At 33.9% G+C, this 22,635-nt stretch overlaps 2 protein-coding genes across 3 annotated transcripts; one reads left to right on the plus strand and one right to left on the minus strand.

Annotated features, from left to right (window-relative positions):
- Positions 1-1,059: 1,059 nt before the first annotated feature.
- LOC121248539 (DNA repair protein RAD51 homolog) lies at positions 1,060-4,228 on the plus strand. The gene is given in 10 exon segments (XM_041147021.1): positions 1,060-1,244; positions 1,247-1,266; positions 1,760-1,904; positions 2,028-2,138; positions 2,323-2,414; positions 2,791-2,885; positions 2,961-3,074; positions 3,429-3,558; positions 3,734-3,855; positions 3,961-4,228. Coding segments are annotated over 10 exon segments (1,026 nt in total). The 5' UTR covers positions 1,060-1,171; the 3' UTR covers positions 4,085-4,228.
- A 1,502-nt stretch (positions 4,229-5,730) lies between these two features.
- Positions 5,731-18,087, minus strand: LOC121249945 (dnaJ protein ERDJ2A-like). Of its 2 annotated transcripts, XM_041148819.1 has the most exons (12): positions 17,933-18,087; positions 17,631-17,705; positions 16,631-16,872; positions 16,433-16,528; positions 16,099-16,219; positions 15,876-15,982; positions 14,299-14,516; positions 13,333-13,510; positions 13,111-13,230; positions 8,508-8,594; positions 7,147-7,257; positions 5,731-6,737 (listed from the first exon to the last, which is right to left on the minus strand). In XM_041148819.1, the coding sequence occupies exons 3-12, from the start codon at positions 16,814-16,816 to the stop codon at positions 5,907-5,909; spliced, it is 2,055 nt and encodes a 684-aa protein (XP_041004753.1). In that variant the 5' UTR covers positions 16,817-16,872; positions 17,631-17,705; positions 17,933-18,087; the 3' UTR covers positions 5,731-5,906. The 2 variants fall into 2 exon arrangements, with proteins under 2 accessions (XP_041004753.1, XP_041004754.1); XM_041148820.1 differs by lacking the exon at positions 17,631-17,705 and having other exon boundaries at positions 17,933-18,086.
- Between the last annotated feature and the right edge of the window lie 4,548 nt (positions 18,088-22,635).

Raw genomic sequence — 22,635 nt, forward strand, 5'->3', positions numbered from 1 at the left:
TGTTTCTGTGTGGTTTTGGTACAACACTTTGTTACTAGTGAAGTGCATGAAGGTGGTGAAGTGCAGGGAAGTATCGGGGCTGAGAGCACATAACTTGCTCTATCTGTTTTTTGTGCAGGAAACAGGGGCCTTCTGTGAGGTTGAGGGTGCTATTTTTCGATGTGTAGGATGTTGCGAAGGGGCAAGGGTGGTGGCGGTGGTGGTGGTTTGTTGGGTGGCTCATACGGCAACATGGGCTATCAGTTGTGGTATTGTTCGGTGGGCACCACAGGACTTTACATTGGGTTTCATTTTGGGTTGGGCTCATCCGTGGCAATGGCTGGGAGGCTACACGATGAGCTTTTCCGGGTTGAAGTCGTCGGCAGCCTCGTAGTCTATGTAAGTAAGTCCATCCGTAATCGATGAGGATGATCGAACATCGAGGATTGACTATGTTTATGTAAACTTGTAAAAACATTTGTCTTTCAACTGGGTTTTTGTTAGAATCAACCTCTGATAATACACATTAATCTTCGACATAGCATATAAATTATTCGATATAACCTGAGACAACATGCAGACTTCTTATAAACAGCAAAAAAATCTTGCCTCAATCCGTCTATGTACCAAAAGTTTCTGATGATGAAAGGAATAAACGACAGGCATAGCAAACCTGATGATTCTTGGCCACTTCGCACCATTGGTAGAGGAGACGGTTGGTCTTTAGACATGTTGCAAAACGTTGAAAGAATGTTCAATATATCTATCGTATATTCTACAGGCATTCTAGTCTAGGCAACTCTTCATACTTATAATAGAGTCGCGCGGTATTAAGACAATTTCAAAATTTGGTGTGTCACATTTCACTTTGTTTGGTCGATATTTAATGCATAATCGAAAAATACGGGATGAAAGCCAACTTGGACATCTTGAACACGACTTTTATATATTTAAATAGATTTCCTTGGAGAAAAAGTTCAGTGGGCCCAAACTAAGGCCCAATTAGTTATACGTGAAGCTCAAAACGTACTCAGTAAGCCTTTGCTTTTGGCGCCCATAAAAACCCCGTTCGAAATATATCATTTCCCTCCTTTCCCGTGCCACTCCATTGTAATACAATTCTCTCTCTCTGTCTCTTCTCTCTCTCTCTCTCTCTCTCAGTGGGTGTGGGGGAGGGGTTAGGATAATAGTAATGGAGCAGCAAAGGAATCAGAAGATGGCACAAGAACAACAACACGGCGAAGTAGAAGAGATACAGCATGGGCCATTCCTGTTGAACAGCTTCAGGTTTTACCTACCTTACACGTCTCTGCCCATTTGATCCCCAGGTTTTTTTTTATTTCAGGGTTGCACCAAGAATCATGGGCACGGTCCAAATTTTGGCTTTTTTGAGATTGATATGTTCTACTTGTCGGGGAAAAAAGCAAAGAATTTTACTTTCAGTTCGATCTCTTATAGGCTGGTAGAATGTTGTGTTAGCCTCGAGATTCAATAATCTTTTTCCGTTTTGCATTTGGACGTCTTTGTTTCTCGTGATGCGGATATTGGGGGTGTTTCATCTATTTCAAGTCAATCGAAAATAACAGTATTATCCAATTAATTTTGGGGTTTTTTCGATTGCAAACCCAATTTTTTAGATTGCCAATGAAAGAATTAGTAGTTTTTGTTTGTTTGGCCAATGGGTTTCTTTCTCATCTCTGCCCTGAAATTCTAGGTGTCGTTTAAATCGTTTAGTAATTTGCTTGTGTTTGCTTTTTTTCCTTTTCATATTCAACTCAAGGCGTCGGGCATTGCTTCCATTGATATTAAGAAGCTCAGAGATGCGGGTCTCTGCACCGTCGAATCTGTTGCATACTCTCCGCGGAAGGATCTCCTGCAAATCAAAGGAATCAGCGAAGCTAAAGTTGACAAGATCGTTGAAGCAGGCACGTCCACGCCACCCAATTTTGTCTTTTTCTCATCATTTTCATATTTTCCTTTGCTATCGTCTGTGATATGTTATTTGAGATCACGTTGTTTGGATTTGTTTGTGCCTTCATTTATCACAGCTTCCAAGGTAGTCCCTTTGGGTTTTACTAGTGCTAGCCAACTTCATGCCCAAAGGCTTGAAATTATTCAAATAACATCCGGATCAAGAGAGCTTGACAAGATCTTGGAAGGTCAGCCTTTCAATGATGTGTACCAGATTTTTAGTCATAAACTATTTCTTTAGCTGACTAGCCAAATAATTCTGAGCCACTCGCAAAACAGAAGAGAGAGATCATGCTAATTTTGTTCACAAGCATTAAGAGTCTTCATGGTGAAATTGCATGTTTGTAGCTTGACATGGCTAGCTAATGACAGGAGGAATCGAGACAGGATCTATTACTGAGTTATATGGTGAGTTCCGTTCTGGAAAGACTCAGCTGTGTCACACGCTCTGTGTCACTTGCCAAGTAAGAGCTCGTCGTTATTTTATTACGCCCCGCACCTTTGCTTTACATTAGAAAACAGATTCATCAAATATCATAAGAAATAGATGTATTTGTTCTTTTCCTGTTGAGAAATTGAAATATACACTTTTATTTGTAACACTTGTGTAGCACTGCTGATTGATGTGAATATTGATGATATTACGTTTGCGTTACAGTAAAGGTGTTATGAGTAGATTTCCAAAACTTTACATTGAGTTGCAAAGATTTTGGAGCTTGTAATCTGAATCAGTCCCGTTGAGTAGATACAACCATTTGATTATTCAATGGATGCAACTACCATCCGTTACCTAGAATGCCAATATATTCAATCACACACTAATGCACTCTGATATGTCAGCTTCCATTAGATCAAGGAGGTGGTGAAGGAAAAGCAATGTACATCGATGCAGAGGGCACATTCAGGCCACAGAGACTCTTACAGATAGCAGACAGGTGTCATGCAGTTACCTTGAGATGAATATGCTTCTCTCCCGTCTGTCCCATTTATAGCTGATGCTTCTGCTGCAGATTTGGACTAAATGGTGCTGATGTCTTGGAGAATGTGGCCTATGCTAGAGCATATAACACTGATCATCAGTCCAGGCTTTTACTTGAAGCAGCTTCAATGATGGTGGAAACAAGGTGTAATCCTGTATTTTGTCTTGACTGTTATCTTTTGTCCTGGAATTCTGAAAATGCTGAAACAAGCTCAACCTTGAACATGGAAACCTGTTTAGAATGTTATTTGCTTTTCTTAAACAGATGAATTTATTATCATTTTTACAGCTCGGTAATCTAAATAGGTGATATTTGTTCGATTCTGGTTTGTCAGTATTTGTTCAGCTGGCGATGACAAACTTGATCTTTCTTACAACCTATAAAATAATAAAGAATTTTTTATTACATGCTGTAGCTTATTGAGTTGTACTATGTAGCTGTTTTTGGTGATTTGCAATTGCGGCTAAGACTAATTGTTCAATGGGTTTGCTTTTATAGGTTTGCTCTTATGATAGTAGACAGTGCTACTGCTCTCTACAGAACAGATTTCTCTGGAAGGGGAGAACTTTCTGCCCGGCAGATGCATCTTGCAAAGTTTCTCCGGAGCCTTCAAAAGTTAGCAGATGAGGTAAAGAATCTTATATTTTGTTACTTATGTAACCTAGCATCATTCAACTGATATCTCGGTGAAGAGATCATTTCTAAATGTTTTCTGATTATGGTTATTGTGATGAGCATTTTCACATCTTGAACTTTGCAATTGTCATTCATTACTGTTTTCCTTCTGCATTCCATGGTTGTAGTTTGGTGTGGCTGTTGTTATCACAAACCAAGTGGTTGCACAAGTGGATGGTTCAGCACTCTTTGCTGGGCCTCAAATCAAGCCTATTGGTGGTAACATTATGGCGCATGCTTCCACAACAAGGTCCGTAAAACAAAATTTTATTCTTCCCGACATTCCCCAAAAATAAAAGTGGTTCCTTGTTTGAATGTGACTAATGTCTATGGCAATTTCATGCTTTTATGACAGGCTTGCTCTGCGGAAGGGAAGAGCAGAGGAGCGCATCTGTAAAGTAATAAGCTCTCCTTGTTTGGCCGAAGCTGAAGCACGGTTTCAGATTTCTGCAGAAGGTGTAACTGATGTCAAGGACTGATCCATTTCAGCCCACCATTTTCCAGTACTTTTACAAGGTCTTGTTGATCACTTGTCCTTGTATTTTTCAATGTTTTCTGCAACTGAGCGATATCTTTGTAATTTTGTTGACAGTAAGGGGCTTCCAATGAAGCATTTTGGGGTCTTTTTTTTTTTTTTTTTTTTTCTTTCTATATTCTGTTTTTGTTCATATTTTGTGTAGTAGTATCAAGGAAAAGGATTTGTCATGGATTGCTACAACATTTTACGAGTCTAATACCTTTTGTTTTGAGAATTGTTGATTGTAAATAGATAAACAATGCAAAACGTATTGACGGCAAGGATTGAGGAGGTCCCACAGTAGTTATGGACATTTGAATTCTGCTGAAAGAAAACCTCAAAGATCAATATCTCGAGGGATCTATTGGAATGACTGGAGTTTATTTTTATATTTTTTTCATACAACTTGATTATAAAATCTTTTCATCAGTCACTATTTACCATCCCATATCCTATAAAAAAAAAATTGTCAGTTGTGGGATGTGGGAGAGAATAGTGGCTAATACATAGCAAAGCCCTTTTAAATGTCTCCTCTAACTGTCAATACATTTAGAGAAATTCTATTTGCAGTCCCTATTTAGAGATGGTATGTGCAAGCCCTTCATTAAATTGTCATGTGCAAGCCCTTTTAAATATCTTTTAATATTTGCAATATCTCTCCATATGGTAATTGGTAGACAATCCAAGAGACAAACAAAGTCCAAGTAATATTCAATATTGAGCCTTGAGACAACACTTGATTAGGAGACAGCCAAAGAATGTTGTGGTTATGGCGTAAAATTTTAGTTAGCTTCTTAATCCAAGTTTTGTGACATAAAAAACATGCTTCACCACATCAAAAGACAATGCTACTTTTAAGATAAGCAAGTACTAATTTTAGGCTGCCATCTCTATTACTTCACTTAAATTATCACAAAACACTCGTGAATACAACCTAATACCACAAAATCAAATAACCCAATGAAACAAACTGAAATATGAGAAATAAACACCAAAAACAGGAATGTACACATGAGATCTCATAACACTAGAAACATAGCCCCTCAAGTTCGTGCCCGATATACATAAAATGGAACTGCTGCATTTGTTATTGTCCGCATAAATATTTCGGTTGCAATGGGATGTTTGGAAATCATTTTCATCACATTCCATTTCATCTCATCTCATTTCATCTCATTATAAAGACAAGGGACGATAAAAGGCTTCATTTGGGGATTCTGAATATCCCCTATTCTCTTAAAATGATTGTGAATATTATTTCTCGAAAAATTCTACAAAAAATATGTATATCCGTCTGTGAAGAGCATTCTCCTCTGCAATCTGGCTTGCAGTGTTAAGACTTGGGAATAGATGAAATTGGGTGTCCACTGTCTTGTGTGTATTTCAAATGCATACACCCACAAATTATACGACCAATAGTTAAGCGAAAGGGAAGATGAAGAAATAATTTTGGTGTCGTTTGAAATTCTAGTTTCATAAAATTCTGAACACCAAACAGATTGGGGTCATTATCACGCCACCACGAGTTTAGATGCCCGGATTGCAATAAAAACGTGCATACACAATCCCTTCAATCTATGGTATCATTTGGGATTATAAGCACAGCCATTGCATCGGTTAATACCTAAAATTTGAACTAAGTCGTGGGGGAAACAAGCTCGTAACGAGTTCCTTCAAGTATAAAATGACTCACTGAGCTGTTAAAGGTGGTAAAAGTTTTTCCAAAGATCAAAGTAGCTAAAAAATTAATTTTATTTTCGTTACTAATAAAATAAAATTGTGTTTCACTCGTCATCTGTGCCTGAACCTTCTGAGCTCGAGCCTCCTTTATGCACGGTGCCATTGGCAGCAGGACCTTTCTTTTTAGCATCTTGTCCATCCACCTCGTCTTCACTGTACTCGCTCTCATAATCGTCATATTCCTCTTCTTCATTCTCCTCTTCCTCTTCAACTCCATCCTCTGCGATCGGTCCCTCTTCTGTGACAAGGCCACCTCGGGTGCCAACCCTAGTCCGTTTCAAAATCTTCACTTTGAAATTAGTCTTTCTGTCACAGCCTATCCATGTGTCACACAAGCAGTAACAAGTCAAATTGTAATTACCCTCTGATGGGGCTTGGAACTTGCCCATCACTTGTCTAGACCCAGCCTTCACCTTCTCAACTGCCTCTCTTACTGCCACATTGGTCTCCTTTACACTTGCTCCTGATCCTTCCATTGAGTCCTCAATTGACTTTGAAACGGCAGCTATAGCTGCAGCTTCATCCATAAAACTAACCTTCTGGGAAAACCACACGTTATTTGAAACAGGGTCTGCAAGCAAAAACCAGAAGTTCTCTTCCTTGTGAAATGGGTAATTAGGGGCATGGGGAAGGGCACCTATCAGGCCGTTAACACGTTTGAGTGTTACCCAAGCTTGGACCGTGACAATGTCACCCTCTTGTATACCCTCTTCACCTTCAGTCTCACATGCAACTTCAATTGTTATAGAAGGCATCATTTCCAGCACCATCTCAACATCTTGTACATTGTCAGGCGAGAATCCAGCTATCTGAGCAAGCAGCTCAGCACGTTCGGTCAAACTCATGTCCCGAAGCTCCTGAAACGTTCTTACCTTCTGCAAATGAAGAATAAAAAAGCTTTTAAAATATATCCAGAGAAGATAAACACGGGGAGTGAGTCTTTTTCAGGGTGGGACGGGGAAGGGGAAGCACAGGATGTATTCATCACTCAAACAAACAATATGTTAAATGCCCCATTTTGATCATTATCAGGATTCTATGTCATGCAAAATCCATTCCAAAACTTAATCAGATTTGTATTTTCAAACACTAATTAGATGGGTTTAGAAAACTTATAGGAGTTCAAATACAAGATAAGAAGAAAATATACGGATATACAAACTACAAGGTAAACAAGGGCAGCCATCAGATAAAGTTGTGGTTCTACCATCGAAAGCTACACAGGAGGCATGTTAACTACTCTGACTCGACATGATACTCAAGAGAGGGATTTCATCTGCTTACTTTGCGTGCCATCTTTTTTATAACAGCCTCGCTGAAATGTGGCAGCTGCAGAAATGGTGCAATGCCTTCAGCAGATCCACCGGTTGCCTTCTTTGCACTGAGAGGAACAGCCTGCATCATGCCAAACAATGTAAGGAATCCTACTGTGAGTAATGAACTAGGAAAAGATAAAAATAAGTGTTTCCCATTCATCAAAGGGTATCCATCATTTTTTGTTGCAAAGCACTTTTGTTTAGTTATTACGTTTGTTTTACTAATCAAACAAAGTTTAGTTATTAAATACTCGGGATGCACAAACCCCCTCAAACTACTACCCAATTTACAGTTACCATCAAACTATCACCTTCAGCAATCATTCCCCAAATCCCCCAAACTACCAAAAAAATTTTCAAAGTACCCCTTTCTCCCTTTAAAAAGATAAACTTACCCGTAAAACTCTTAAAAAGGACAAAATAACCTATTAAGTCAAAAAATATATTTTTTTAGAAATATTCTTTAAGAATAAAAGAAGTAATTGCAATAAATATTTTTGAAATAATAAAATATTATTTAAGAAAAAATTAAATACTATTTTTCATGTTTTTATGTTCTTTTTTTTTTTTTTTTTTTTTTTTTTGCAAAATATGATTTCAGTTTTTTTATTTTTTTTATTTTTCGTCTTCATTACTTTTTTATTTTTTGTCTTTCGATTTTTTTAATTTCTAATTTTTTTTATCAAGGATATTTATATCAAAGTTCTTAAAGAAGTAAGTTACAATCTTTTTGTCGGTTGAGGGGGTGTCACCAAAATTGATAATTTGGGAGTAATAGCACAGATTGGATGGTGGTTTGAGTGTTTGTGTATTTTTCTGAAAATGAAGGTATCCATGCGGCAACAAGCTTTGCCAAACAATAACTAGATAAATATATAACGGAACTTGCTGATATTTCAGTACCTGACTGGAAAATAACGCAAGTACAGTCAAAAGTTACAGGGAATGTAGACTGCAAACATGTAAAAATCAGAGCATATTCAGGTCTGCTACAAACTTATGAGCAAAGTTCAACAGGTTTCTACTAGGAACTCAGAAGGTATTATTTTCCACTCAATATATTGAAATTCTTCAAAACTAATTTGGATTAACACTGAGGAAGTTAAGGGGGCTCTATAGTGAAAGAAACACCATCCATGCTTTGACAGAGAGAGATGCTGACAAGCTTTAAACAAAAGAATAACTTTCGATGTTTGGAGACGTAGTTTATAAGATGATAGCGACTAGCTTCTACATAATACACAAGCTACGCATCCGATCCTCCCAAAAATTCCAGAACTTTGGAATGTGTCATAAAGATTAAAACGATGTCCTCAACACACATCTCACCTGAATGATGCATTGTGAAAGCTCAACTACGCCAATTGCAGGCCTCAGCCATCCATGCCCCTGAGCAGTGCGTGGTATAACTGCCATCTGCAGAGATAAGGAATAGACCATAGTCTAACTGTCACTTTATAGCAATGGAATATGAACTGTCAAAGACAAAAGTAGCATATTGGTTACACCAACAAAGTAATCTGAATCTCAAATGAAGGATCCTATGCCAAACCCAAACCTGTAAAGAGCTTGCAAGCTTTGCCTCATTAAAAACTGCATCTTCTAATTCAATCACTCATAGTTTTTCTCTGTTACATTTCTTATGTTTATATGTTAATATCCCCTGCCTCGACTATAATATAATTGCCTTTAAATGTAAAATTTTAACATATTTCAAATATATCCATAATACTCCCATCTACGCTATAACACCAAACAGGTTAATCAATCTGAAGCCGAGCTTTACCTAGTAAGTAGCTAATGTGAGATTTAACACCCATAACTACTTTTATAACTTGCCAACTACATGTGGATTATCATACTGAAGATGCTAGCCACATATAAGCTAGGAGGAGCGGATGTGGGATTTAACACCCATAACTACTTTTATAACTAGCCAACTGTATGTGGATTATTCATACTGCCAACGAGCGGCTGAGGTGTTACAAACCCCCCCCCCCCCTTTCCCTTTAAATTCCTGACATCCTCTTCAGGTCATGTTATGCAGTGCCCCAGTCTCACATGACTAGCCTTACTAGGTGTGCCTCTAATACCATATGTAATGACTCAAGGAAAGAGCTAGCAACATCTACATCATAATCCCATAAAGGCTACTCGATTTGAAGGTTCCCTAGAATCACTTGTAAAGCTTAAGTTTCACCTTGTAAGGAGAAAATGTGGAATTTAGCACCGATGACTACCTTTATAATCTACCCACTACTGGGTTATTCATACTCCTAATGTGGGGCTGAGATGTTTAATGTATTCACCATGGAAATGCTGCACCACTTATCTGATAGTCTTTCCATGGCTACTTCTGTATGCTTGGGAGCTAGGTGTAGTCATAGAAAAAAATAACAATAATAATAAAACAAAAAAAGAGAAAAAAAATGGAAGTTTAGGTGCAGCACAGGCTCCCCCCGAAAAACATTTCTGTCAGCAACATGGCCTTCCCCCTTATAATTCAAAGCCAACCCCTTTCCCATTTTATTTAATCTACATAAATTTTCCCCTCCCCATTTTCACACACCACAAAACAGGAGAGAGAGGTGGGGGGAAGCAATCGAGGAGTGAGTGAGACAAGAGGAAGAAGAAAAAGAGTTTAACTTTTAGTAAAGATTAACTTTAGTAATTTTAAAAAACAAAAGTTGTGAATTAAGGAAAAACCCCAATTAACAAAGGAAAAAAAAATCAACCGATGCCCAAGGTGTTAAAAATAAAATTGATGGAGAATAAGGAAATTGATGGTGAACAAGGTAAGAAAATGAACTCCAAAATGGGGTTAAATTTACTTGCATAATATGGTGTGATTAGATGGATTTTTATGAATTGTAGACATATATCTCAATAAATTTCTCTTAAATGAATATTTTTAGTATGCATAAATTGTAGAGTTCTACTAATCAAATAATATGAATCAAAAAGGCATTTTTCAGAAGGAAATTTTGGTCAAACACTCTCTGCGCTATGGGATACTTAGGTTTAAGACCTTGTACATTTTTTTAAGTGACCCTTGTGGAATGAGTACAGCAAAAAGAGGACCTTCCATTAACTTTTCCATCATATTTTCATTTTTTGTTTTAAATAAAATTGAAACATGACAGCATGTGATTCAGCCACATGTATTATGTTAGCATTGGTGGACCAAAATTTTCTTTTAATTTTTTAGTTTTATATTACAGTAAATAGCAATTAAATGGCAATTTTTAGTGCGCATTAAATGATGAGTTCTATTATTATGATATATTGAAATTAAACTAATATTTAGTACCCAGGAGAGGATAGTTTTATTATATGATAAATTGCAACTGAATGGATATTTAGGTATGCATTAATTAAGTTTTAATTCATGAAAAACTTGCAACTAAATTTGATACTTTATTATGAATGAGTTGACATGTTTTAATTAAATGTTTTAATTGTATATATATAGATATATAACATATTTTAATTACATTATGAAAGCCTATATGTTATATATATATATATATATATATAATATATACTTATGTTATGTTTATCTAACAAAATTGATCTGTTATGAAATGAAGGAATTTTTATGATGGCCTGACATATGGTATGATGTAAAAAGGCGCACACCCTCATAGTTCGAGATGACATGAACATCATGAAATGAAAGGAAATGGTGGTGAAAGTATGTGATAATCCATATTGAATGATGAGTGTAGCTGACGTATACAATCCCTCGTTACTTGGGAGGGAGAAATTCTTGCTCTTTATAATGATTCCAATGAGACTCCAGTTGTACTATTGACTATGACCCATATATGACTTAGGCCTCCTTTGGGGTGTTACAAATGATATCAGAGTCTATCCCAACAAAAAATGTATGACTTGAGCCGTGCAACCTATGATGGAATAACTCGATAAAAACTTCATAAATTTGAAGGGGGGAGATTATGATAACCTATACTATGTGATGAGTGTAGATACATTTTTGCTTGTGATGATTAGTCCAATATGGCTCCAATTGTACTATTGACTAATCCTTTTGAGTAAAGCCCAAATGTGGCTTGGGCTTCCCTTGAGTGATATGGACGATTAAAGGATAGCACGACACAACCGCATAATATGGTGTGGGCTATCACCTAGGACTCCCTATTCAAATGTGTCAACCAAGAAGTAAAGATTGAGCAAATAGCATTTCCAATATGTTTCATCCATCCTTGTCTGTGACCATGGGCTATGGACGATCTACGTGTCTCATCAAAATCAATGATTCAAGGGTTAAATTGTACTAATGTGGCTAAAGAAAGAACTATAATCTTGTACAATTAAGAAGAAATGATTGGTCTAAATAAAAGATCTAAGAGATATTTTGAGTAAGATGATATGATGATTAACGTGATATGTTTAAGACAATTCACATTAGAAAATGATTATATTTTTTTATCAGATAAAATGATTATGAAATAATGCGACCTATAAAAAAATGATTATGATATAATTCTATTTTCTTGTAATGATAACTATGTTTCACTATTGCGTTTGAGTTTATTATTGTTATGTTGAAAGTGAAACAATGTCCTAAAAGAATTTTATCCTCATGGATTAAAACAAGGCTCTTATCATTTGAATTCTCACTTTTGCTGTTTACTCAATGGGCCAAAGACTCATTTCCCATCTATACAAATTTTATTTTATAGATGACGCTGACATAGAGGACAAGAAGCTAAAATAAAGTGTAGGCACACTCTTGAGAGCTTTCGTAGTAGGCTTTTGGATCCAACTAGTTATGATTGTGTGATATATGATTTACCTATACGATCAAAGGGATATTTATTTTGCCTTTTTTCTTTAAGTACATTAGTTGGTTCTTTACCAAGAAAACAGTATTTTGCCATTTGAATTTATGTATGTACTAGAATTATAGTTATGAACTAGACCTGGCCTATACAGCAAGAATTGATCATGCGACCTTAAGTTATGAAATCGTGTTTATGTCATAGTACTCTGGTGATATCGAGAGTGGATATGCTTCCAAACAAAATATATGTAGCAAATTCCATTGCTTATATTACTTTGAAGTAGAATAATAGAGCCTTTATGTTACTAAATATTGCTTGATAAATTGTGGGAATTACACTAGCTCAATACTTTGTCCAAAACAAGCAGGTGATTACAGCCTGTAACTAACATAAGTTTCCAGAACTAGTAACTTCCTACATCCTTTTATGAAGACTCTATAACTCTTCTATATGGTTTTCATATCCAAACCCTCAACACCCTCCAAAAAAGAACCCACTGAACAAAGAAAAAATATATTAAAAATGACATTCTATATTTTGTTAAACCAAGTACAACTGGAAACTCCCTGTGTACATAGGCTATGCCTCTTTCATTCATATATATAATTTTGATCTCTTACTTATAAAAAAAAAAGTACAACTGGAAAAACCAGCTGATTAGTTGTTAAAAATATAAACAATAAATGACAAGCCACTTTACATTCTGTTCTATTACGTTTTGTGAAACTATGGGATACTCCAACAAAACACTGCGTGAAAATATTCAGAATGCTTTTGAGAACTGACATCTACATAATCGCCCTAAAAAACTCCATTGTTCACACATTTATTTTTCCATTATTCACACATTTATAGCTTAAACAGAACTTATATTTTGAGGGAAATAGAACTCCTCATCAATGAAAAAAAATAAACAATTTTGAGAACACGACACTTGACTTCCTTTCTACTTTAGACAACCAATTCAAACAAAGAAGCATTCCAACAGATTCAATCATTAACAGACAACAGCACAGACATACGGGAGATATCAGTGTTAAATGCAATCAGCAGTACTTATAAAGAATGCAATTAGCAGTGGTCTTATAAATCTCGAAAAGTGTAACAGAGGAAATAGATATAACCTTCATTAATTCTTCAAGAAGGCGAGGTGCAAGTTCTAGCACCCGTCTGAAATCACCTTGCAACGATGGAGGCAAGGTTGCTGATTCACGAGTTAATTGAGCCTGAATTAGCAATTCTGTCTGAATAGAAAAGAAAGAAGATACAATGATACAAGAATTACAAAAATCCATTAAAACACAATTTAATTGGTTAATACAGCAAAATCTTGACACAGAAAGTACCTTAACTAGTGATGGAAGCTGCTTCCAAAACTTTGCTTGCTCTTGCTTAATGTTTTTAAGGTCCAGATTCAACTCACTCCTGACCAACATAAAAACCTTCTGGAGGGGCTCATCATCAGTCCTACGAACTGGAATTTCCATATATTCAGCAGCCTTTATAAATACATCCATGACTTTGCTGTGAAATAAAGAGTTGATATTAGAATGACAGAAAACCAAAACAAAGATTACAGGTTAATATGCAGCAGATTCAGCAATATGTATGAATAAAAGAGGAAAGAAAATATAGGTATCACCAAGGCCTCCAATTAATCATTTTAGTGTCATATTTTGGTTGCTTAGAACATCAATGAGCCACTACAACTCTTTGTACTAAGCATATCAGTAATATGTACAAGGTAATGCCAATCAGAGTATACTTTTGGTTTAGTTGGAAGAAAGGTGTTATCTTCCAAATGTTAAGAAACATGTATTATGTTTGTGTGTGCACGCTCGTGTGGAGTATATGTTACTCACCACTCACCCAATTCTTTTTCTTTTTCTTTTTTGATGAAGAGGAATCCCAGACTGTGCAAATGCAACATGTCTTTAACCCAGTTAAACCCCGGACCCGTGTAATGCATCTCCATCACACGAACTAGGTAAATGATTAGCTTTTCACCAATGGGATGTAGCCCCTAGAAATTGTTTGCGCCCAAGGGTCTGAAACTTAGACCTAAAGGGAACATACCACCAATACCAAGGCCCCTAGGGGTTAAAACAAAAGATGTTTAAGCTTTAAAAAACTCACCCAGTTCTAGCACCCTATTGCAAGCATGCCTAGATCTTTTGCCTGATAATGTACAGGAAAATCATATCCATATGCAGATGGCATTCATTCTGACAGATGTACCCCAAATGGACTTCACCAGAAATAAATATTAAGATTGTAAACAAAATAAATCAACTAACTATTAAAACATGTACCTTGGAGCCAAAGAAGGTTTCATCAAGTAATAATATGCTGACAGTGTTTGATGCATCACATAATTTCCCGTATATTTTGAAGACCTCGAGAGATAAACAACAGCTATCACTAAAGGTAAAAGAATACAGACACCAACAATCCAAAGTAGAAGTATTCCACCAGATGCCCCATCAATATCTAGCAAGAACTGAGGGAGAGCTATGCCCATTTGAAAACCCTGCTCCAACAAAAATTCACAAATAGTTTTAAAACTTGACCACTTCTATTTTAGTACAATTAGACAAACAGTAAAGGGCAAAACATTAGAACAGGATGGGGAAGATTCTCCAAGTTTTTCAGATTCACAATTGGAAGAAGTAATAGCGTTTATTTTTGGCATAATGTCTGGTGTGGTGAAAGGGCTCTAAAGCAGGTGTTTCCCAAACTCTACCAAATTTCTTGTGACAGAGGCTGCTATGGCAGATTTAAGCACTGTTTGGATACAAAGATGGTTTCATCTCATCTCATCATTACAACTTTCCCAAATTCTCACACAAAATATAATAAACAATTCAATTTTTTAAAATCCCAATACAATAATAATATTTAAAAATAATATTCTAATAATATTTTATTCAACTCATCTAAAACCATCTCATCTCATCTCACCATCCAAACGAGTCCTTAGTGGTATTATCTAATGGTATTGTCTATTGGAATGTAAGTTTCTCGAGAGCGGCTTACGATTGGGAGTTGGATATGTTTGCTGATTTCTTTGACTCATGACATGCAATGTCGATGGGCAATGAGTTGGAGGATAGGATGATTTGGTATCCGAGTGGAAATAAAAGATTCTCAATGCGCTCCTTCTATACGGCTCTCTTAGGTTTTTCTAATGATCATAGTCTTCCTTGGAAGGCTATTGGGAAGTGCAAGGTACCTTTTAAGATTGCTTTCTTTGTATGGACTGTATCTCTTGGGCGGATTCTCACTTCGGATAATCTGAGAAACCATGATCTCATCATCTTAGATTGGTGCTATATGTGCAAGAAAGATGAGGAATCAGTGGATCATCGTTTGTTACATTGCGAGGTGGCCCGGTGTTTATGGAATGAGATCTTTAATCAAACCAGGGTGGCTTGGGTTATGCTTGGAAGAGTTAGGGATATTCTGAGGTGCTGGACTAGAATTACCCACATCGCTATTGTGTGGAGAATGATCCCTCATTGCATTATGTGGTGCTTGTGGTTGGAGAGAAACAAGAGGTGCTTTGAAGACATGGAGTGTTCTTTGGATGAATTGAAGCGATTTTTTTGCAATATTTTACACACTTGGGCTTCGGCAATTATTGCAATACAGACAATCTTTTTTTTTTTTTTTTTTTTTTTTTGACAATCTTCATGACTTGCTTGTATCTCTCACTAGTACTTAGATGTAATTAGGCATGTTCGTTTTATACTACCGGTGTACTTAGGCGATGCATTTTATATCAATAAGACTTTACTTTAACTTATTTAAAAAAAAAAAAAAAAAAAAAAAAAAAAAAAAAAAAAAAGGCAATCACATGCAATTCACAAGAAGGTAAAGATATTATTACCTGCCTGCCATCCGGATGGCCATATTTCTCAAAATTCTCACGTGATATTGGATCTGTCAGAGCCTGATAAGCCTTTGATATAGACTCCACAAAATACTTGTTGGCCTCTAAAAAAAAAACCAAAATAATATACTATTAGCATGCATGGGATTTGAACTGAGCCATCTTTCTCAATGGTACAAAGGTCTGAAAATATAAACCGAAGAACTAAAATGCCTTCAACCTGGATCTGGGTTTTTATCAGGATGGTATTGAATAGATAGTCTTCTATATGCTTTCTTTATTTCTGAATCGGAAGCTCCAGGTTCTAATCCAAGAATACTGAAAGGCTCAAAAACTTGGATCTGAGCACAAACTCCCCAAAAAAAGAATTTCAAGGTGAGGTAACATTCAAGAATCAAAGCATGTGGCTACAAAACCCTAAACAAAATCGACAATCATGAAAAATGGCAAGGAACTCAATAAATTATAACACTACACGGAAGTCATACAGTCACGTTTTAAACTAACGCTCAGATTTTGAAAACTAATGCTCAAGTTTTAATTAAAATAATTACCTCGCGGCTTATATTTTTAATGTAATAAACCAGGACAATCATGACAACCCAAAGAAGTATCAGAGTCAAATTACTACAAGTCGAGAAGTTTGAAATCTGCAAGATAGCCAGTATCGACACAATGGTTAGATAAAATAACATGACTAGTCATGTGATAAAAAATTGAGGATACATCTAAGGGAAGATGAGGCAACTCACGCGCTTAAATATAGATTTGCGGTACTTCCCCGAACGAGAACATTCGGAGCAGTGGCAGTGTATACTCTTTGCTTTCTTTGAGGCGGCTCGGCATAACTTCATAATTGTATATGGCACCAATGGCAGGGCCATTATTGTCAGAATAAAAATTGGAAACAAAGCGCTATTCTCCTCTGAAGCAGCCATTGAGACCTTCTATCTAAAACAACTTGTATATAGTTGTTATGCCTGCCCGAATGAATCTGGTTAAAAAAAGCCAGTCATTGATAGTCAAGGTGCTCTAACCATTACTTTCAATTAATGATAAATCTCTTCTACTTCCTGTCCTTTGACAAAGCTCAACAGTAGAATTTGTTGACCCGGATGAAGTTTAAAAAATCAGCTTTTCACCCAAAGAATCACACCAGCAGATAAAAAGTTCAAGGTGTTCCATTACAACACTCCATGTCCTCAGTATTAATATAAACCAAACAGCAGGCAAAATGTGCATAGTAGAATACCAATTTAAATTGTGTTTCCTTACCCCCACTCCCTGTAACAAAAGGCAAAATAAAACATAAAATTCAGGACTTCTTTTTGATTTTCATAAAATTTTCAGTAGCCAAAAAATATTTTGAGCAAACGAGTACCATTGTGAATCCATGGAAGAACCAACAAGACAAAACAGTCCTCTCGATTCATCCTATCACAACAAACAAGCAAATCTCAGATCCCTCTCTACCATTTCCTCCATTTTCTCAGAAAACAAACACCAGGCAATGCACCGACCGCCCCCACCCCCTAAAAAGAAAAGTAACCGGACAACTAACAGACACCATAAGCTAGTTAATATACATGAGGCCTAAATACAAATAAGCCTTTTGAACAATCCCCAAATGATGCACATCCAGGAGCTACCGCGTAACCTCAATGAGCTATACGAGCTCATATACATAAACATATGCATACAAGAACCCTAATAAGACTAACCAGTTCCTCTTTTTCCAAGCAGAAACCTAACCTGTTCAATAGGTGATAAAAATTTGAAACCTTAGAGCTCGATCGCTGAGCTCAAAGTCGCACTGGATTTAAAATCCTGTGCAACAAACAAGAAATTCAAGTATCAAACCAAAAAGGATCCAAGCAGGAATGAAACGCAAAAGACGGGGGTAACAAAGAGAGAGAGAGAGAGAGTGAGATTGGAAGCCTAATCCTATAAAATTTGGGATGGCCAAGCAAAGGGCTATAGAAGCAGTAGAGCAATAATAGAAAGGGGTTAGATTAGGGCTAGCTTTTGAGAGATTTCGGATTTAGAGAGAAAACCTGAGAGAAGATCGGAGGAGTCGGAAGAGGAGGAGGAGGGGGATCGCGAAGGGTGTCCTCAGAGAGTTGAGCTATGTTGTCGAGCTCGAAATCCTTTTGGTTTTGACTGCTAAATCTTAAGCCGCCATTACGAAAGAAAAAGTTAATTAGCCAAGAGGCCGCTGATTCGAACTCCACCGTCTTTAAAATAAATAAAAATAAAAATAAAAACAATAATAATTAGTATTTTCACCTTTTATAACTATAATCAATATCTCACTACAGAGAATAAATACAAGTAAGTAAAACTGAGTTAAATATATATTATCTAAAATTTTAATAACTTCAACTCAAAAAATCATCAAATTATCGTCTATAAGAATACATATTGTTAAATGGAGAATACATAAAACATTCATACATAGGAATGAAACAATTTTTATTTATGTTATATATTTATATCTAATATGCATACAACAAATATTTTTTAAAATATCATAACGGGGGTGGGAAAACATGAGAAAGATATTAAATTAGATTCGGATAGTGAGTTGAGATGAGTTCAGATAAAAATTAAAAGTTGAATAAAATATTGTTAGAATATTATTTTTTAATATTATTATTGTTTTGAAATTTGAAAAATTGAATTGTTTATTATATTTTATGTGAAAATTTGTAAAAATTATAATAATGATATGAAATGAGATTAGATGAGTTGAGAGTATTTCTCAATCCAAACTGAGCTTTAAATCTGCTATGCTAGATTGAAATTTCAGGAGATTTGAAAATTTGAGACAACATTTTAATAATGTTATCATAATTATACTTATTCCACCATTTTATTGAAACTAGACGAGTCAAGTATTGGATGGTCTCTTAAGAATTATCAACCCCTTCATAATTTAATTTAATTTAATTTGAGTTTTAGAAAAAATAAAATTTTCTATTGTGGGAGGATAATCATTTTTAGAAGAAGAAATTTTAAAGCTTTATTTTAATGGTGAAGAGAGAAGAGAGTTTTATGTTCCCACCATCGAGAAAACACTACTTTAATGTTTTGTGATTTGTTAAAATGAAATAGCCAAGAATTATAAAAATTAAATAAATAAATAAATTATTTTGTTGGAGAAAAGTAGTCTTCGTCCACGCTTTCTGATGGTCATAGTAATCAAAATATTGTGAATTATAAGGTTGAGCATATTTTCTTAATAAATAAGGATTTTTGGAGTAATCATCTGTCTAATGGTAATAATTGAACGTGTAAAAGGAGTAGGTTGGGTATATAAATTGCATGGAATAACATAAAAATAATGTTTGAATAAATTATCTAATAAAATGAATTTGTAAAGGTGCTGAATTTTCTAAAGGTCTCGTTTGATTACATAGATGATATGATATGATATAAAAATTAAAAATTGAATAAAATATTATTAAAATTTAATGTTATTTTTATTTTAAGATTTGAAAAAATAAAATTATTTATTATATTTTGTATGTGAGTTAAAAAGAATTATAATAATTACATGAGATGAAATGAGATTGAGGATAATGCTAGTGAGAAGGAAAGATCATGACGAGGTTCAGTGAGATGATGAAATTCTTTCTTTTTTTTTAATTCTGGTTTAATAGAGAAGATACGATGCTAATGTGATTTAATAACAATAGAGTAAGATGATGGTTGTGATAACGAAGGAGGAGATATAATTTGAAAATTAGAATGAGAGACCACTTTTGAATAAGTGGGTAATTTAGAAGAAGAAATTGGCGAAGATAATGATGAAAAGTAATTATAAGGCCCCTTTTGGATTCAGAAAGTATCTCATCATTACAACTTTATCAAATTTTCATACAAAATACAATAAACAATTCAAAATTTTCAAATTTCAAAATAATAATAATATTAAAAAATAATATTCTAACAATATTTTTTTCAACTTTCACCTTTAATCTAAAACCATATCATCTCATCTCTTCTCTGAATCCAAACCAACCCTAAGAAGATTACAACGGTGACAAGGATCCTAAAATTATACTCTTGGAACTGTAGGATGAGAATGAGAGTATAGAGATGGTGGAGCATATAAATATTTGGATTTTACTCAAAATTTGAAAGATGATAAGGTTTTTCTCGTAAAAATTCTTCAGAGAGTAAATTGGAAAGTTAATTAGATTCTCTTTTAATATGTTCAATATAAAAATAAAATATATTTTATATAACTAGTCATCTAGTAAATATTTGTTTAGAAGTCAAATTTTCTATGTCTTTAATTAAAATTTCTTTAGCAAATTTGCAATCAATGCATAGCAGAAAATTTTGATTTAATAAATCATTTTGAAACCTATAAATACTTAATATGATAACTAAAATTTTCTTTTTAATAGTAATGTAATTATTTTATACATAATTCTAACATTCTGTATCAAATTGGATGATTTGGTTAGAAAAAGAAGAAGATAATTTCTACTCAAGAATTCCTCCATAAATTATAGAGACATTAGCCTAAAAAATTTAAAAGTTACAAGGAGAAGTGAGTCCTAAGCCATCTTAGATATTGAAAGAAATTTCCATTTGGATCATTCTTCATGTTCCAAAAAATAAAATTTATAAGCAATCTAGTATCACTTTTAAATTATAATTTCTCATGAATAATTCAATTGAAACTATTGAAAAAATCGTTAGTTTAAATAGTGATTATGAATCATTGCAATTATTAACTAAGAGGCTATTAAGCAACGTATTGAACAAAAATATTATTTTATTCTTATTGAATATACAGGTTGCTATTAAGCCATTGACAATAGGTGGATTAAATGCTTCTTAATTACTATGTGTACATGATAGACACCATTATAAATTTTATAATTCATTAATTGATATGATAGAATCTAGCCTATATCAAGATCTTATTTATTTTAATTGTCATCTTAATTATTTATTATCATTATTTGATGTCAATATTTGACATGATTTATTATTAAATATTAAAATTAGTCGTTATCATATGATGAAAGGATCGCACCATTTTAAGTGTTGTTTATTGCGTTTATTATAAATTAATAAAAACAACGTTTGGGCCACAAGCTCTGATTACTAACCCCAAGAGTTATACATTATTATTATAGTCAAGTATACCAAATTATAACGTAGACAAATTAACTGAATCAAACTACTCTTCCTAATTATTGAAAGTTGAAAATATAATTCTATTATCTAGAGTTGAAAATAATGTTATATCTATTCTTGATTATATGGATCAAAAGTTAGGTAGATTAGTTCAAATATGTTTTCAACATTTTAGAAGATCTTTTTTTTATATTAAAATGCCTTCATCTTCAAATTATCAGTTAGCTAGATCTATATTTACTTTAATTTCTTAAAATAAATCTCAAAATTTGAATACTCAAGATCAAAGAGTTATTGACACACAATTTTATTATATAAATACAAATATACTTTCAACTTCATAACACTTCAATTCCACAAAAGGAACCATCCTCTCCAACTTATACATAGATAGTTAGAGATGATGCTCAAATTTATATTATTTTAAAAGATAATTGTGAAACTGATATAAAAGATTTTATGTTAGAAGATAATACTCAGAAGATTATCATTTCTTGCAACTTTTTCTAAAATTGAAAGAAATTTTATTCGAAAAAATAGTTTGAGTTTTAAATGAAATACAAGAAAATATACTATTTTGAGTCTTTTTTTACATGGCTTGATATTTACAACTCGAATCAATTATCTACCATTAAAAGAATGAACAACCAACGAATTAAATGAGGCAATGTTCAACTTGTCTGTGAAGAATATCCACCCTTTGAGACTATTAATTAATACAGTTAGGCTTGCTTTAGATATAAGAAGTGTTTTATCTTATATCATCTCATCATTACAATTTTTTCAAAATTTCACACAAAATATAATAAATAATTCAACATTTTCAAATCTCAAAATAATAATAATTATAAAAAAATAATATTCTAATAATATTTTATTCAACTTTCAACTTTCATCTCATCTTAACTCATTATTCAAACTAAGTGTAGATAATATTATTCAACAAAATAAGTATATAAATTTAAATTCGCAAACTATGGATAAATAATTAGAAATAATTGAGACTGCTCTGATGCTCAACCTTATAATTTCTCGACATTATCGATCGATTCAAGACAAAAAACAAAAAATTACTTTACATTATTTGTAACAAGAAATTAATCAAATAAACAATATATTAACACTTAGAAAATTTCTAATCTTAAATTAGAAGTATTAAATGAACAACTATTACAAGAATCATATTACTAAAAATGGATTAACATATTATAATACCTAATTAAGAAAAAACTGACTTCTCATGACTTATAATTCTAAACAAGGAGTCTAAAAGTTTCATCAATATTATAAATAAAATAGATTTTAAAAAATGGTACACGGAAATAACAATCTTGATTAATCAAGAATATTTATTTACAACAATTGGATTATTAGATACTAGAGTAAACTTAAATTGTTTTTAAGAATGATTAATATCCTATAAGTATTTTGAAAAAAAAAATAGATATTATCATGACATGCTAATGGCACAAAATTAAATATATATAAATTATAAATTATCAAATACAAATATTTATAATAATTGGATTTGCTTTAAAACTATATTTATTTTGGTTATAAATATTAAAACAGAAGTTATTCTATGAAATCCTTTTCTTTC

Source organism: Juglans microcarpa x Juglans regia, chromosome 2D, assembly GCF_004785595.1.
Source record: "Juglans microcarpa x Juglans regia isolate MS1-56 chromosome 2D, Jm3101_v1.0, whole genome shotgun sequence".
Lineage (NCBI taxonomy): Eukaryota > Viridiplantae > Streptophyta > Magnoliopsida > Fagales > Juglandaceae > Juglans > Juglans microcarpa x Juglans regia.

Excerpts from the sequence above, each read along its gene's own strand:
- LOC121249945 (XM_041148819.1), bottom strand. The coding sequence starts at position 16,816 with ATGGCTGCTTCAGAGGAGAATAGCGCTTTGTTTCCAATTTTTATTCTG. Across the intron at positions 14,517-15,875 it reads GCCATCCGGATGGCAGGCAG|GGTTTTCAAATGGGCATAGC; the intron begins GTAATAATATCT and ends TTGTTGGAGCAG. Across the intron at positions 6,738-7,146 it reads TAAAAAAGATGGCACGCAAA|AAGGTAAGAACGTTTCAGGA; the intron begins GTAAGCAGATGA and ends CTTCATTTGCAG.